General features: G+C 43.5%; 1 protein-coding gene across 11 annotated transcripts in view; it reads left to right on the plus strand.

Moving 5' to 3' along the window:
• LOC308581527 (contactin-4) overlaps window positions 1-18,442 on the plus strand; it is a 527,693-nt gene that overhangs the window by 340,248 nt on the left and 169,003 nt on the right. For 10 of the 11 annotated variants that reach the window (XM_081184014.1, XM_081184021.1, XM_081184022.1 and 7 more), the window contains one exon: window positions 13,702-13,797. In XM_081184014.1, coding sequence (XP_081040140.1) covers window positions 13,702-13,797 — 96 coding nt within the window. Of the gene's footprint in view, window positions 1-997; window positions 1,038-13,699; window positions 13,798-18,442 lie in introns of those variants that run through there. The other variant, XM_081184015.1, reaches the window with a different exon arrangement.

The raw sequence follows: 18,442 nt of genomic DNA on the forward strand, positions 1-18,442 counted from the left end.
TATTTTTGTCTTGCAGTTTCTTTGCACATCATACCAATTATAAACCACTTGTGCCTCAAGAGACAGCTTTTCAGTCAGAAGTAGCAGTGTAATAGCATCTAATATTTCTGCTCTAAGCCAGAAAATTAATCATGTTTGCTTTCATAAATCTGGATTTAACAATGTATGAAGAATTGATTGATCTCAGCATTCTCTTAGGTTATAGCACAATGTATAATTATCTCATTTTTAAGCGTACAAACAATATAAATATAAATTTTAACACACACTCATAAGTAAGATTCAAGTAACTCAAAGTTGCATTAACACGTTGGTCTCAATTCATTATGCCTCTGCATGTGTGTACAAATAATTGTGCAAAGGATGTTGCCTTGGTTTTCCTGCTTCCCCCAGACAATGACCCAAGCTTCTTAATTATATGTATACAGCATCCACATGCATAAATGGATCAGAGCCATTTAATTATTTCAAAATATCCAATAATTTAGAATATTCTGTTAGATCTAAAGATGGTCGTGGCCACTTATTTTGGATAACTTACCATTAACATAACTCTCTGCACTGCCATTTAATTCTTTTACAAATTTAGAAAACTCTTGATGCATTATGTATGTATTTTTTTAAGGACATTAACTTTTATTTGATATTTAAACTTTTATTCCGTAGTGGGTGGGTGGGTGATGTCTATTTGCTATGAGTGTTATGTATTTTATCCCACCTTGGATTCATGAATCGATGAACGTTGGGATATAGAAAATGGAAGGATAAATAGATGCAAGATCTAGGGTTGGATGCAGACTTGATTTGCATAGGTGGGACTATCTTCTCAGCAAGGTTCGTATGAGGGGAAAGCGCCCACTGGTGCCTGCCACCTCCTACATTGCCTCCATTGTGACCTCCTACACAGTCTCAGAGGGTTGTCTAGTGCAAGAAAGGAGTCATCAACACCTGGAATTTTGAGAAAGTGCTGTGGGGATGTAACATAAAAAATGGCTCTCAGAACTTAAAGGGCAGGAAAAGGGTCAGGACTACAAAAAGGTACAGACATGCCCCTGCACTGTTGCCACTGCCCCCATCAATGAAGGGAAAGGCACCCATATAAACCACCACTGCAGTTGCTCACAGAAAGAAGCTCCTTTCAGTTGTCCTGTGCTCAGAACAGAAAGGAGGGTTGGATCTAGTCCTGGCCTCCAACGAATTGTGGGCACGTTCGAGGGTGCATGTTTAATGTAGGAGAGTCTGAGCCCAGGGTAAAAGTACATACCACAAATCAGGAGAGTCGTGAGCGCCAAGAGGATGAGCTGGACTAGATGGGCCATTAGCCTGATCCAATAGGCTCTGCTTATGGTCTCATGAAATGAGCAGCAAGAGCCGTAAGCCTCGCGTGCATTGTTCAGTTTTGAAGGAGTATTTACTGAGACCTTTTGCAGGCATTGTAGGAGGTATTGGCAGGCACACTTGAACCTGCATGCATCTCATTGGAGGCCCTAGGACAGAAAGTATTGCTGGAGGCTGTAAGGGGATGGCCGCAGCCTTTCCAGCCACTGCAGGCAAAGCCTGAATCCAAGCAAATTATGAGCTCCCACCAAGTTAATTACCATTCGAGATAAAGGTTAAAATAATTGAATCAACATATATGATTGTGTGCTGCCTACAAGTTGAAAGGGGATTCTGGAACGTAAGAGGCAGTTGAAGGCTATAGCCCAACCTGACGAGACCAGTGAAGGAAAGTGCTGTTTTATTTTTTTATGGTCAATAACTCTCCTGAGTGTATAATCCTTAGACCATTCTGATTTTAAAATATGTTTAACCAATTTTTATTTTATTTTTATTTTTGGGGGTAACAAAATAAGCCTAAGGAAAAACAGCTATGAGAATATTCATTTGGTAAACAAGAAGTGTAAAACAGAGCTTAGCTTTCATGAGAGATAAGGGCCTCTTTGTCAAATTGTCAATGACCTGAGACAAGCAGCCTCCCTAGGGATTCTTTAGTGTATTCATTATTGTTTTGAGGGTGCATTGAGTTCACTAGTTGAATTATTTCCACATTGTAGCTAAAAACAACAAGAAGAAAAAAGCCTTCTGTATGAAATGTACAAGCATTATGCCTGACTAGAAATTGGGATGGAGTGAGTGGGGAATATGAGTGGGGAATATGAATGGACTTCAGTTCATAGCATTGCAAGATAGTTACTGTACTTTTCCGTGTATAAGACGAGGTTTTTTATTATTATAAAATAATCTTTAAAAATGGGGGGGGGGTGTCTTATACATGGACAGTGCATGGGGGGGGGGCTGGGGATTAGTTGCTGCCTTGGGCAGGAGGTTTTCAGCGGTGATAGGGCGGTTGATTGGTGGCTGCAGCAAGGACTGATGGCTATTGGCTGACTTGGCGGCAATCCAGCGGATGATTGGCAGCTGCTGGAGGTGAGGGGGCAGACGATTGGTGACTTGGGCGACACGTGTGAGTGGCAGTGTAGATCTGTCGGGTGAGCGATTTTCGGCAAAAAAAAGCTCAACTCTTTTGCAATCCTCCCCCCCCCCAAAAAAAAGCTCAAGAACTCTGAGCGATCTCCCTCCATTTTCTTAATTTGGAGTCCCCCAAAATAGGGGGCATCTTAAACAACGGGGGCATGTTATACACGAAAAATATACGGTAATCTCTCCCCACCTCACCATGCCCTTAATCTTTCTACTTGGATCCCTTAGCTTTGTGGTGCAGCTTAAAAATATTCAACTTGTTATTCCTGTCACCTATAGCTGTTGATCATTATTTGTGCTATACAGTGGTACCTCTGGTTAAGTACTTAATTTGTTCCGGAGGTCCATACTTAACCTGAAACTGTTCTTAACCTGAAGTACCACTTTAGCTAATGGGGCCTCCTGCTGCCGCTGCGCTGCCAGAGCACAATTTCTGTTCTTATCCTGAAGCAAAGTTCTTAATCTGAAGCACTATTTCTGGGTTAGCGGAGTCTGTAACCTGAAACGTATGTAACCTGAAGCGTATGTAACCTGAGGTACCACTCTACAGTGGTACCTCTGGTTGCGAACGCTTCAGGTTATGAGCTCCACTAGCCCAGAAGTAGCTACTCCTGGTTGCAAACTTTGCCCTAGGATGCGAAAGGAAGTTGTGTGCTGAAGGCCCTATTAGCGAAAGCGCGCCTCAGGATAAGAACAGTTTCATCTTAAGAACGGACCTCCGGAATGAATTCAGTTCATAACCAGAGGTACCACTGTACTGATATATAAAGGAAACTTAACAAAGCAAAGCTATTGAAGAATTGTCTAATGCACAAATAATCATAGAATTGTGGAGTTGGAAAGGACCCAGAGGGTTGTCTAGTACAGTGTTTCCCAACCGTTTTTGGGCAAAGGCACACTTGTTTGATGAAAAAAATCTCGAGGCACACCACCATTACAGCCCCGTGACGTCAGCGCGCAGCGTCACGCCGGGAGGGACGCACGAAAGTGTAAGTTTCAATTTTTTTCCCTCCCCCTTGCCGGGGAACCTCCAAGCTTTGGGGGTGGGGGGGGAGGAGGCAGCAAAGCGAGGCAGGAAGGAGAGCGCGGCTTGGCTGGGTGAGCTTTGGCAGGGGCAGGGAATGAGAGCCGCGAGACGGGCGCTGCGGACGGAGGCGCTGCCCGCCGAGCTCGCAGGCAGCCAGGCAGGCAGACGGCGAGAGCCCCGCGCTGGGCGGCCTCTCCTCGCCGCCGCCGCCCCGCCTCTCGCCGCCCGACTCGCCCGCCTCCCTCCAGGCAACATCTCGCGGCACACCAGGCAACATCTCGCGGCACACTAGTGTGCCGCTGAACAGTGGTTGGGAAACACTGTCCTAGAGACATCTGACTGGCCACTGTGATAACAGAATCCTGGCAGAGACAGGCCTTTGGTCTGATCCAGCCGAGCTCTGCCTGTGTTGTTGGTTAGGAACACAGGAAGGTGCTTTATACAGAATCAAGCCATCGGTCCATCTACCTCAGTATTGTATACCCCAGGGTTGGGGGGAATCCTCCACTCCGCAGGCCAGATTTTGCCCATCAGGCCTCCCCATTTGGCCTGCGAGGCTCTTTCCCCCAAACTACGCCCGGCTGCCTAGACATAGTCATAGAGAGGATCTGAGGATTGTCTCGTCCAACTCCCTGCAATGCAGGAATACGCAGCTGTCCCTTATGGGGATCGAACCTGCAACCTTGGCGTTGTCAGCACCACGCTCTAACCCAGTGTTTCCCAAACGTTTTTGGGCAACGGCACACCTGTGTACTAAAAAAAAATCTCGCGGCACACCACCATTAAAGCCCCGCCCCGTGACGTCAGCGCGCAGCGTCACGCCGGGAGGGACGCACAAAAGTGAACGTTTTTTCCCTCGGCAGCTCCTCTCAGCTGCGCTCAATCCGCCTCGGAGCGCAGGAGCGATGCCTCTCTCTGGCTCTCCCTCCGCGCAGGCTGAGGGAGGGAGGGAGGGGCGCGTGTGACCCGTCTCTGCTGGGAGACCAAACCCAGCGAGACAGAGTCGCGCGGAGGCGCCCAGGCAGCGCTGCCGGCTGCGAGGAGGAGCGCCAGGCAGCAGCAGGAGGCGCGGCCTCTCCTCGCCGCCCCCGCCCCGCCTCTCGCCGCCCGACTCGCCCGCCTCCCTCCAGGCATCTCGCGGCACACCAGCCGGTGTCTCACGGCGCACTCGTGTGCCGGGGAACACCGGTTGGGAAACACTGGTCTAGTACACCCCCCTGCAATGCAGGAATCCTGCCCACCACCAGTCCCTGGGTGGGCTCGAACCAGCGATTTTCTGGCTAATAGCCAGGCTCACTGAATCATTGCACCACAAGGGTTGTTAATGGAGCTACTGCACTCCATTACACAAAACTGGTAGGAGAGATCACATGAGTAGACCATGGTGTGGTATCCAAGTAGCAGGTGCTTTTCACTTGGATAATGGGATTTCCTCCCTCTGCTTCCCCAGCTTGCTCACCAACTGTTCTGGAGGGTTGGGCAAACCCCAGAACAGATTTAGTAAGCAGGGAGGGGCATTCTAACTTCTTCTCTTGTATCAATTCACTAAAGACCATCATGTCTTGAATCCGGGCCTGGGAGATATTAGGCAAGAATTGAGGCTGTCTACTGGCTCAAGCCTCTGGTTGAAGAAAAACAACAACACAACCACCAGCCAGGCCAATGATGAAATAGAGCTCATCAATGGTTCCTCTTCATCCTGGAGAAGAGTGACTAGTGGGGTGCCACAGGGTTCTGTCTTGGGCCCAGTCTTATTCAACATCTTTATCAACGACTTGGATGATGGACTCAAGGGCATCCTGATCAAATTTGCAGATGACACCAAACTGGGAGGGGTGGCTAACACCCCAGAGGACAGGATCACACTTCAAAACGACCTTGACAGATTAGAAAACTGGGCCAAAACAAACAAGATGAACTTTAACAGGGAGAAATGTAAAGTATTGCACTTGGGCAAAAAAAATGAGAGGCACAAATACAAGATGGGTGACACCTGGCTTGAGAGCAGTACATGTGAAAAGGATCTAGGAGTCTTTCATTTCATTTATTTATTTACGGCTATTAGCCCATAAAATATGTACAAACATAAAAAAGCACAAAGGTTTAAAAACCGAACTATCTGACAACAGAAGGTGAACACTGCGATGCAAGGGTGGGTCATTGGGCAGAGCCAAATAACAGGATGTGGCCCGGAGAGCTCCAAGGGACGGTTCACAGAAAAAGGAAAACTGAAGACGAGATCCGACATGCACTCTCATCATAACTGTCCGATTAGATTTTGATGTTGTTGTTGTTTTTTGGTGGTTTTTGCGTGTGAGATAACCGCATTCAGGAATCTCGCCACCTGCAGAGTAACAGAAGGATCTGTATCCTGCAAAAGCAGTGCGGCGTGTGACTCAACAGGCCTGCTAACCAAGCGCAGTAAAGCAGGGCCCAGGAATTTAGTCCTGGCTATGCTATGTAGGGGACAGTTGAACATTATATGTGGAAGAGATTCAACAGTTTTCCCATCACACACGCATAGCGGAGACACCAAACCCTTGGAAAATCTGTGGCTCAGCAGGTTCGATGGAAGGACATTGAACCTTGCACGAATAAATGCAAGTCGGTGTGGTACTGATGAAAGAGATGACATGTATGATGGAAGGTCAAGTGGTGGGGTTATTCCGTGATACCTGGGGGAGCAGACACCCCCACCTCTGGCAAGGTTGTGTTGATTTTCAATGTCTGCTAATCTTTGCTCAATGAGGCTTTTAGCTGAGCGTAAGTTCATCTTTAGGGAGTCCGCTGGGGAAATTCCGATGCTCAGAAGTTTGGCATGGATTTTTCCTACCCACGGATTAACAAATTCGTCCCGCCAGAGGCACTGAAAAAGGTAATGGTCGGGAAGCCTATGCCAGCTGGACAGCCAATAGCTAAAGACTCGCTTCCAGATGACAGAGTCTTGGTTGACCACAAACTTGACATGAGCCAACAGTGTGACACGGCAGCTAAAAAAGCCAATGCAATTCTGGGCCTCATCAATAGGAGTATAGCATCTAGATCAAGGGAAGTAATAGTGCCACTGTATTCTGCTCTGGTCAGACCTCACCTGGAGTACTGTGTCCAGTTCTGGGCACCACAATTCAAGAAGGACACTGACAAACTGGAACGTGTCCAGAGGAGGGCAACCAAAATGGTCAAAGGCCTGGAAACGATGCCTTATGAGGAACGGCTAAGGGAGCTGGGCATGTTTAGCCTGGAGAAGAGGAGGTTAAGGGGTGATATGATAGCCATGTTCAAATATATAAAAGGATGTCACATAGAGGAGGGAGAAAGGTTGTTTTCTGCTGCTCCAGAGAAGCGGACAGGGAGCAATGGATCCAAACTACAAGAAAGAAGATTCCACCTAAACATTAGGAAGAACTTCCTGACAGTAAGAGCTGTTCGACAGTGGAATTTGCTGCCAAGGAGTGTGGTGGAGTCTCCTACTTTGGAGGTCTTTAAGCAGAGGCTTGACAACCATATGTCAGGAGTGCTCTGGTGGTGTTTCCTGCTTGGCAGGGGGTTGGACTCGATGGCCCTTGTGGTCTCTTCCAACTCTATGATTCTATGATTCTATGATTCTATGAGCCATCCCTATCATATCAGATGATAAAGTTTGACCTCTAAGAAAAAGTACTAGGGTCAGGCTTACAGTTCAGTATGAGCAGCAAATGGACTATTTTTACTGCTAGTCCTTACCACAGGCCTGCCTCTGCTTTGTCTTATTTTCACCTCGTTGCATGAGATATTCCTTTGGTTCCTGGATCTTGCTGATGAAAATTGGAGTCGGTTAGATCTGGTATATCTCAGAGGTTACTTCTGAAGAATGTTTGAGGAAGAAATGACAGTCCATCTCCCAAAGTAGGGCAGATTGAATTCTCACAGGGTTCACATTTCAACTTAAATCAAGTCATCACATTGTTTTGTTTTCTCTCTCTCAAGTCATGGTTCCATTTTACCTTGAGTGGACTCAAGATGTTGCTGCCAAGTTGAGAATCTTTAGTAACATATGGGCCATGAAATTATGCACATGTGTGAAATGGATATGTTTTGAACTACAAGACCAACATTGCGGGGGGGGGGCTGATTTTGATGGAAGCATAATCGGCACAATACAAATCAAGTCTATGTATTTGAGGAGGAGAAGGTTCAGTTGTTCTGGGGCTTCTTGTAACATTTGCATGCACTTTAATCCTGCCCCAATTTATGAATTGAACTTGCATCCCTGGCTGTGTAGGCTATAAATGAGAGGGGGGTGGGAAATAATACAGCCCTAATTTGCCATACAATTCCATGCTCATAGACTGTAAATATTGATGTTTGCACTTCTTGTTAATTTTAAAATGTGCGAAGAAACATTGCTTATTCAAGCTAAACATGGATCAGTGCTACCATCAAGAGCCATATGGTGCAGGTTAGAATGTTCATATTTAGCATGCTGGCGTGACTTGTGGGTTGTCAGTTTTTTGCTTTCTCTGATTTTTCTGCTTCTGTTGTGACACATCTGATATTGCAGAAGTGAGTCATAGAACATCCTACACAAAAGGTTAGCAGTTAGAGAAAATGGGAGATGTATTGTACCAGATAGAGCTGGCAATTCCTCTTCCCTTAGACGATATACGGAGATTTTAATCGGGGCCAATCTATTTCCAGCTGGCATGTTTCTCAGACTTTGCTGAGAATTTCGTGTTGACTTCATAATGAAGGTGACTTTAAAAAGTTAGCACAGAACTAGAGAGAAAAACAAAGTTCATGCTGAAAAGAGGATTTTGGCTCACGTGCATGTGATACTTTGCACGTATCTGGTACCTTTCATTTTAGAGCATCAAAACTCTTAGCATAAATTAATTAACTAGGCCTCTTCAGAAGCACAGATAGTTCAAGCATCATTGCACTTATCATTTCAAATGAGCAAACTTTGACACAATGAAGCTAAATGACTTACCCGAGGTCACATAACAAGTCAGTTGAAGAAATCAATACTTTCTTTTAATGCAAGTATATCATAGTCATGGGCAACAATCAAGTGTAATATTAAAGGTGGCTGTGAACAGTCATGAAGCAGCTTTTTGAATAGGTGTTGATCTTAATTTGAGACTAGTAGCTTTTATTAATAAGAAACTACATGAAGTATTAATCAACAATATTTTTATTTATGCCCTGTAATCTACCTTTGAGTGAAATCAGTTGACTAGATTTAAATCATCAGTCTGAGAGCTGCTTCTTGCAGTACAATTTAGTTCTCAGGTAAATCTCAAGTGTAGCTCCTTGCACTTGAGGAACAAGGGCAGATGATCTTTCACCTCCTTTTTCTACCATTAATCAAAGTTATATATGAGAACAAGAGAGGAGGGGAAGGGTAACAATATAACCTGCTGCACATCTTCAAATGCTGATAATCTCCATGCCGCAGAAGACAGAATCAGAATTCAAAATGACCCTAACAGATTGGAGAATTGGGCCCAAGCTAACAAAATGAATTTCAATAGGGACAAATGTAAGGTTCTATACTTAGGCAGGAAGAACCAGATACACAAATATAGGATGGGGGACACCTTGCTTATTAGCAGTTCATGTGAAAAGGATCTAGGGATCTTGGTGAACCACGAGCTTAGTGTGAGTCAGCAGCAAAAAAAAGCTAACACTATTCTAGGCTGCATCAACAGAAGTCTCATGTCCAGATCAAGGGAAGTAGTAATACGACACTATTCTACCGTGGTCAGACCACACCTGGAATACTGTGTCCAATTCTGGGCACCACAATTTAAAAAGGATGTTGCCAAGTTGGAAAGTGTGCAGAGGAGGGCAACCAAGATGATCAAGGGGCTGGAAACCAACCTTGTAAGGAATGGTTGAAGGAGCTCAGTATGTTTAGCCTGGAAAAGAGGACATTGAGAGGAAATACGATAGCCATCTTCAAATATCTCAAGGGCTGTCACAAGCTTGTTTTCTCCTGCTCTGGAGTGTAGGACTCAAAACCCAATGGCTTCACGTTACAATAAAGGATATTCCTACTAAACATCAGGAAAAACTTTATGACAGTAAGAGCTGTTCAGCAGTGGAACGGTCTCCCTTGGGACTCTCCTTCCTTGGAGGTTTTTCAACAGAAGTTGGATGGCCATTGGTCATGGATACTTTATCTGAGATTCTTGCATTGCAGGCAGTTGGACTAGATGACCTTTGGGATCTCTTCCAACTCTACAATTCTATGAATGGGTAGCATGATACTTTGGTGGAACAAGCATACAGTGTTTTACTAGCAGAGACTGGGGTAGAGACCTTTCTTGCAAAAATAGTAACAGCGGTAGTAGTAATAATACTAATAATTAATAATAATAAATGCTGGTTTAACAATGTGGAGTTTATTTTCCTAATTGTACCAAGTGCATGTTAGGAGGGATGACTGCAGAAATAGCATCAGACACATACATTTATTCAGATGTGCTGGTGGCCTCTTGATCGAGTCTTATGAGCTCTTGTGCCCAAGGTAAGATCTGGATATTTTTAACCCTCAGTTTCTTAAAAAACCACCTGTTACGGGAATTGGGCCATTTTATTGTCATTTTTTAAATGATTGGAGGGTGGGGCGGAAGTAAAGAGTGGCCCACATCCTTTATCAAAATGAAGATCCACCCAGTCCACTTTCATCTGGGAAGCTCAAATTTTCAAAAGTATTTTATAATCACAGGTGTACTGTGAATAAGGATTTTTTTCCAGTATCAGCCATGGCTAATAGTCAGTGATAGACCTAGTCCCCGTTGATCTGTCAACTTTTTTGAAAATATCCAGACTGCTAGCACTCACCTTTAATAAGACAGGTCCCTTTAGCTAATTCTGGAATTTCATGAAATATTTCATGTTGTTTACCCCCAGCAATTACAATTAGTTTATTTCAGATGTTTGTGTCCAAAGTTCTTAGAGCTTTTCTGAGATAGTAGATCATTTCTCTGTATAGTTAGTCTCTCTCTGTCTCATCCTGTGCTCATCCTGCTCTGACAACTTTGTAAAATTTCTTTATTCGAAGATACTAGGGCTGCCTTGCGTCCAGAATTTCCCAGACATAGCCAAGATTCGTCTGTTGAAAATGGCGTCCAGGTGTAATTTTCAAAAATAGGCTAAAATGTCTGGAAAAACCTGGGTGAATCGCAGCCCATATCGGAAGTGTTGATTATTTGGCTATTTTCCTAAAAATAAAATTTAAAACTTCTCTCTTTTTGCCCTCCCCAAAGCTCTCCCCCTCCCCCAATTCCTTGTTTCAACTTCAAACCTTTAAGGGCAGAACTGTATACATGTCTACTCAGAAGTAACTGCAATGGCTCTTACTCCAAGGAAAATGGTTATAGGGTTGAAGCTTTAACTTATGTTAAGAATTCTACTGTCAGTATAATTTCACCCAGATTTCTAAAGAACAGCTTGTCCTAATTGGAGGAGAAAATACACTCAGGGTTGTGGGAAGCACACCTAAGCAGTACTGCCAGTGCAACTGTGCTCTTAACAGGAATGGGGAAAAAATCAAAGTGGGATAAAAATCAAAGTTTAATTTATCACCTTTATAACAATATAATTACTTTCCAGCTGTTCAATACATTTATCTCCTGTGTATTTCCTTGGTTTTATGCTGTGCTGAACAACAATTTTGAGTTACAGGTAGGTAGCCGTGTTGGTCTGCCATAGTCAAAATAAAAAAATTCCTTCCAGTAGCACCTTAAAGACCAACTAAGTTAGTTCTTGGTATGAGCTTTCGTGTGCATGCACATTTCTTCAGATACACACTGAAGAAGTGTATCTGAAGAAGTGTGTATGCACACGAAAGCTCATACCAAGAACTAACTTAGTTGGTCTTTAAGGTGCTACTGGAAGGAACAATTTTGAGATCAGCAAATGAAGGCTCAGCCGCTATAAAAGCCCCCTCCCCCAAAATAAAAAAATAAAAACCTGGGAATGTAAAAACAAACAACTATGTAAGATAAAAAGCCCCTGAGTTGATTCAGTGCTGCTGGAGCATTTGCCTTGAATTCCCTTGGCAGCCGAAGTTGCGGATCAATAACTGGTGCCATTGGCTGGGTCACCAATAGTAACCTTGGCAATTAATAAGCTTAAGTGTAATACACAAGGCAGAGAAAAAGAATGTTTCAGAGTACTTGGTGTTGGGACAGAATTTGCCATTTTGCAGTTTTCCTTCATATGGTTGTTATCACTACTTAATGTTGGGATGATAAATGCAAAACAAAAGGGGATTTTAGTTGCCATAGCTCATGAACCTCAATATACCCATGTCTAGCTTACAATGAGGCACCGACATGAGTCCTCCCCATCTTTCAATTCTTGTCATTCCAGTGACTTGGGACACTTGTGAGGAGAAAGTTTACTGCGCAAGATAATTCAAGAGTTAATCTCGGCCACCTCTTCTGTGCATTTAACTGTCTGTGTGAAATATTTGATCACATGATTACTGTAACATTGTATTTAGTGTCCATGAGTGGACTCTTCCATTTTTGCAGTACACACAAAAACACCCATTAATCACTCAGCTACCCATCACCAGTCTGTAGGATAAGCAATTCATGAAAGCAGTTAAACTCAGAGTGAACTGATGCAGATAGCGCGTGAACTGGGTTTCTGAGAAATGGAGCCCCGACTTCTGAGTTCAAGAATCTTAGTGTAACTGAAGTACGCTAAAGTTGCTACCTATGATTGAGTGAACATCTTATGTGTGTTTACACAAGCATGTGTGTGCAGTGAGTATTTTCACCCTTTGTTCCTTTTGTGCATTCCCTAAGAGCTCATTGTGCTCCATTCAATATGCTTTTTAAATTCAGGTGGGGTGAAGAGGGACACTTGGGAAAGAAGGGGCAAATCCCCACTATAAGGCCTGCCCGTGACTCACATTGAATTGACTCAGAAATGTACTATTTACTACTAAATCTTTCTCCTGCGCACACACCACTTGACAATTAAAAACCCCACTTTTTTCAATATTAGTCAGGTTTCATTTGAAGCACTGCATACTGTGTTGGGTAACACACTTTTAAGAACAAAGTAGATAAACTGGATTAGGTTTAGAGAAGAGAAAACCAGATCAGTAGTTGAGCTCCTATTGAGGGTATTCAGTGATGTGGAATTGAGGATTGGAGTGATAATTCTGTAATATGGCAGTGGACAAAGCTGTATTGTAACTTTTTAATAAATGTTAATCATCATCATCATGAGAAGAGAAAAATGAGGTGGGAGCTTGAGAGCATTTTTCAAATACCTAAAGGGCTAATGCATGGTGCTTTGTTACCTTCTGCCCCAGAAGACAGGACAGGAGAAAATGGAACCAAGCTACAGGAGAATAGATTTCAGTTAAGCTTTGGAGAAACTTCCTGGTGGTTAGATGATTCAACAATGAAACCAGTTATGTAGATGGTTGGTGGTCTCCTTCTGAAAGTCTTCAAAACATCTCTTGGAGATGCCCTAGCTCTGGATCTCCTGCACTGAGCAGAAAGGCAGGTGGATTAGATAAAGCCTCTGCAAGTTTATCCCTCCACCCCAAGAAAAATGCTTCACACATATGTATCCTGAGTGTGCAAAATATGGTGCACCCAGAACACTACTCAATTCCTTGAGGCAATAGAATTCTTGGTGGGTAGTCCTTCTTGACCATCAGGAGTTCTCCTGCATGTCACCGCTTTAAATTCTTCTGGTGAATCTAAAGGCTCAATATCCTATCCCTTCTCATTTGGGTAAAAGGTAAAGGTAAAGGTACCCCTGCCCGAACGGGCCAGTCTTGACAGACTCTGGGGTTTGTGCGCCCATCTCACATCTATTGGCCGGGGGCCAGCGCTGTCCGGAGACACTTCCGGGTCACGTGGCCAGCGTGACAAAGCTGCATCTGGCGAGCCAGCGCAGCACACAGAACGCCGTTTACCTTCCCGCTGGTAAGCGGTACCTATTTATCTACTTGCACCCGGGGGTGCTTTCGAACTGCTAGGTTGGCAGGCGCTGGGACCGAGCAGCGGGAGCGCACCCCGCCGCGGGGATTCGAACCGCCGACCTTTCGATCGGCAAGCCCTAGGCGCTGAGGCTTTAGCCCACAGCGCCACCCGCGTCCCTGCTTCTCATTTGGGTAGTGAGTGCTATAACATGTGTGCCATAACATTATGTGTTTATTTATCTATTCCCAATAGATCTTGAAAATTTCAAAACCAGGACAAGAAGTACAGTGTCAGTACGACAAGGACAAGGGATGGTTCTGCTGTGTGGACCACCTCCACATTCTGGCGGTGAGTAGTATAAATGTCATCAGTATAAACTCCCTGGTCTTGCAAATGAGTGCAGGGGTTCTGCATGCCAGTAAATTGCATACAAGCCCCACTCTGGTGAATGGGATTTACAAAGGAATAAATATGTGCCATCAGTGATCCCTTAACTAGATCCACATGCTGCCACAGTGAATTATGGCAAATCTGCCACCTTTATATAAGAACATAATAAGAGCCTGCAGGATAAAAAAAATTGGCTCTTCTAGTCCGGCATCCTGTTCCTACGCTGGCCAACCAGATGCTTATGGGAAATGTGCAAGTGGGACCTGAGCGGAAGAGGACTCCTCCCTCCTGCAGTTTGAAGCAACTGGTATTCAGAAGCATACTGCCTTCCACTATAGAGGCAGAGAATAGCCATAATGGATAGTAGCCATTGATAGACCCTTTCCCCATGAACTTTTCTTATCTTCTTTTAAAGCCATCCAACTTGTTGGCCATGATTTCTTCCTGCAGCAGTGAGTTCCGTAGTTTAGCTATGCACTGCATGAAGAAGTACTTTCTTTTAGCTGTCCTGAACCTTCAAATAATCAGCTTCACTGTCCATGATTTCTAGTGTTATGAGTGAGGGAGATAATATTCTCGCTATCCACCCTCTCCACGCCATGCAAATTTTTATAAACCTCTATCATATCACCTCTTACGTGACTAGGAGTGGCTGCCAGGACCATATAACACCAGTCCTAAAAGATCTTCCCTGGCTTCCAGTACATTTCTGAGCACAATTCAAAGTATTGGTGCTGACCTTCAAATCCCTAAACGGCCTCGGCCCAGTATACCTGAAGAAGCATCTCCACCCCCATTGTCCAGCCTGGACACTGAAGTCCTCCTCTGAGGGTCTTCTGCTTGTTCCATCACTGCGAGAAGCAAAGTTACAAGGAACCATGCAGAAGGCCTTCTCAGTAATGGCGCCCTCTCTGTGGAACGCCCTCCCTTCAGATGTCAAGGAGATAAAGAATTACACAACTTTTGGAAAACACCTGAAGGCAACTTTGAATCAGCAGGTTTTTAATGCTTGATGTTTTTATTTTGTTTTTAGATATGCCATAAGCTGCCCAGAGTGGCTGGGAAAACCCAGCCAGATGAGTGGGATATAAATAATAAAATGATTATTAATAATAAAATAATGATAATTAGCATTGATGCATTTTTTTGCTTTATTGGGTGGTAACAAAATATTTATCATATCTGTTTTGTTTAATAATAGTTACAACAATTGCTTCAAATGAAAACCAGGAGCAAATATTTTTTCAATGCCTACATCTAAGTGTGAGAATAGTTCTAAACCAGCTAATCACAGAATAGAGTCAGTCCTCGGCTGAAAGGAGCAGATGGTACATACTTTAGACTGCACCTTTTCTCTGTTTTCCAAACAGAGTCTTTTAAGATCTGTGGTCCTCCAGATAATAATAATAATAATAATAATAATAATAATAATAATAATAATAATAATAATAATAATAATATAAATAAATAAATAAATAAATTTTATACCCCGCCCTTCCCGGTTCAAAAACTGGGCTCAGGGCAGCTAACAACAAATTTAAAACACTTAATTATAAAAGCAGCATAAAATAAAGTATAAAAACATGAATAACAATAAAAATCAAAAATCAATTTAGGGGAAATAAGCATTAGATAATCCCCAGGGCTAGCTGGCTGAATTGGTCCTACTTGGGCCAGCGAGGAGGCCAGGGGAGAATTAGCTGTGGGGTCTCAGAGCGGGTGATCTTCATAAAAGGGGAGGGGAAGGGAAGAGAAGGGAAATAAAAGATCAGGCTGAATTCAAATTAAAGGCCAGGCAGAATAGATCTGTCTTACAGGCCTGACGGAAGGAGGTTAAATCCTGAAGGGCCCTAGTCTCATGGGACAGAGCATTCCACCAGGTTGGAGCCATCACTGAAAAGGCCCTGGCCCTGGTGGAGGATAGTCTAACTTCTTTAGGGCCCGGAACCTCTAAACTATGGTTATTCATGGACCTTAAGGTACTCTGCGGGGCATACCAGGAGAGGCGGTCCTGTAGATACGAGGGCCCTAAGCCATGTTGTTGAACTGCAACTTGCATCAGCCACAGCCAGCGTAGACATACATACATATTTTTATCTGTATGACATCTTCCATAGTTCATACAATGGAAAAAATACATAACTATAACAAAACAAAAGTAGTCAGAAACAATAAATAAAACATTTAAAAATACCCAACCAAATGAAGCAATTTCCACATAAATTACAAGATTTAAAATAAAGGTACACAAAACCAATAACAACCCCCAAATAACATCCCAGCCCAAGAGTCTTTTGAGCAGCCTCCGCTTTTGTAGCTGGAGTAAGTCATGGTCCTGCCCTCTCCGGCCAGGTGGAAAAGGCCTGCCAGGCAGGGAGCAGGTCTTCCATGTCTCACAGTGGTTGGAATGATGGGAGTTGTAGTCCATCAATATCTGGAGGTCCACAGATTCCTAATTCCTAAGGTAAATAGCGTCATACAAAAATATTTTTGTATGAAGAACAAGCTGGTGGGGTGTCGACTTGCCCCCCACATTGAGGGGGCCCACCCACATGACGTGCCTTTATTATTCATTAAGAATAAAAAAAACCTTGACTTTCCTGCCCCCATAGCTGTTATTAGGAGGATTCCTAATACGTTGTATTTTATATACTGTGTCTCCATGACTCTATTTATGTATGAAGGTTCCTTTTTATGTGATTTTTTTCTTTAAGAGGAAGGGGTGTTGTTTTGTTGAAGATTGGCTTTTTCTTTAGTTCATAAAAGGGTATTTTATGATTGATGGGTTCACATGCTTAACATTAATGCCTTTGACATCCTAAATATAACTACTTAAATAAAAAAATATCCAGGTCTCTCACTCAAATGAACCAATCACTTCACACAGTGTAAAATGGTTCATTGTCTTCTGGGGATATGGGATGTTTATCAAAACCTGTTCCGTAATTGGAGCCAATTTCATTGATGCTGCTGCTGAGAAAATGAAGTTAACAAGGAAGTTGCATTAGCAACAGTCAAAAAGTCAATGTTTGCTGAGTGGCAGATGGCAATATGAAGAGACAAACAAAATGATCACGTTTCAAAGAGGATTTTCTACAAAAAACAATTATAGTTAAGAGCATAACAAAACATTGTTGCCTAAAAGATGATGTGAAATTGTGTCATTATGTTAAAGCAGGGTTTAAAAGATCTATATCAACATTACAAAAATGCCTAATGGAAAATACTGCTAAACTAACTTGATGCAACATCAACAGCACGCACACAGGGGCTCCTTGAAGTTGCTCCGTGTGGAAGCTTTTGCAATGTGGTACATGACAGGTGGCTATGAGCCATAAAGAGAGGCACACCCACATAACATATTCATGGGAGACCTTTCTAGAAATTAGATTTGTATTCAAATTTAAAAATAAATAATAGGAGTTTCCAAGAAAGAGAGAAAGGAGGAGTTGTAGGGTAAAACAATACGGCCAACTAGTGCAGTTTCAGGCTTCAGGTGAGGTGCAGGGTGGAAGTTCTTGTTGAGGAAGCAAGAAGATGTTTAGGAGAGTGAAGCTATTCTTAAGTTTCAGATTTGGAGGAGGAGTGGTGCAAAATCACAAACCAATTGGGAGTTTGTGAACTCTGGAATGGGAAGACGAAAGGGAAGCAGGAACTTTAGAAATCAGGGGCTCAGGGGTGGAACTGATGAGAAAGATCTGTAACTCCAGAAGGGAAGAAGAGATTTTGGGGGGAAGCAAAGGCAAGGACTATGGGGAACTCTGGCATGCCTGTGCAGTCAGGCCCCTGCTTTGCTTATCTTCCCAGGTAAAATAGAAGCTTCTTAAATCACAGTGCTTTGGAAAACACAAAATGGCTCTGAAATCTTGCAGAAAGTTCTGCAGTAAACTTTGGGATCAGCATTTAAGAACATAAGAAAATCCTGTGGAATCAGACCTAAAGGGTAATCCTGGTACAGTGGTACCTCGGTTTACGAACTTAATCTGTTCCGGAAGTCCGTTCTTAAACCAAAGCTGTTCTTAAACTGAGGCATGCTTTCCCTAATAAGGCCTCCTGCCGCCGGTGCCCTCCTACCTTTTGTCTTCCGTTCTTAGACCAAGGTAAAGTTCACTAACCTGAACACTACAGTGGTACCTCAGGGTACATACGCTTCAGATTACAGACTCCACTAACCCAGAAATAGTGCTTCAGGTGAAGAACTTTGCTTCAGGATGAGAACAGAAGTCGTGCTCCGGTGGCACAGCGGCAGAGGGAGGCCCCATTAAATAAAGTGGTGCTTCAGGTTAAGAACAGTTTCAGGTTAAGAAAGGACCTCCGCAACGAATTAAGTACTTAACCTGAGGTACCACTGTACTTCCGGTTTTGCGGAGTTCGTATACCGAATAGTTCGTAAACAGGGCTGTTCTTAAACTGAGGTACCACTGTACAGCATTATGTTCCCACAATGGTCAGTAAGTTACCTACAGAAGCCTGTAAGTGAAATATGAGTGCATCAGCATTCTCCTGTAATTAAATGATCTTAGTTAGAAGGGCTACAAAACACCCATCTCTGAAGCCTTGGGAACCACTCAAAGTCAGAGTTGAAAATACTGGATTGGGTGGA

Source organism: Podarcis bocagei (assembly GCF_964188305.1).
Source record: "Podarcis bocagei genome assembly, chromosome: 2".
Taxonomy (NCBI): domain Eukaryota; kingdom Metazoa; phylum Chordata; class Lepidosauria; order Squamata; family Lacertidae; genus Podarcis; species Podarcis bocagei.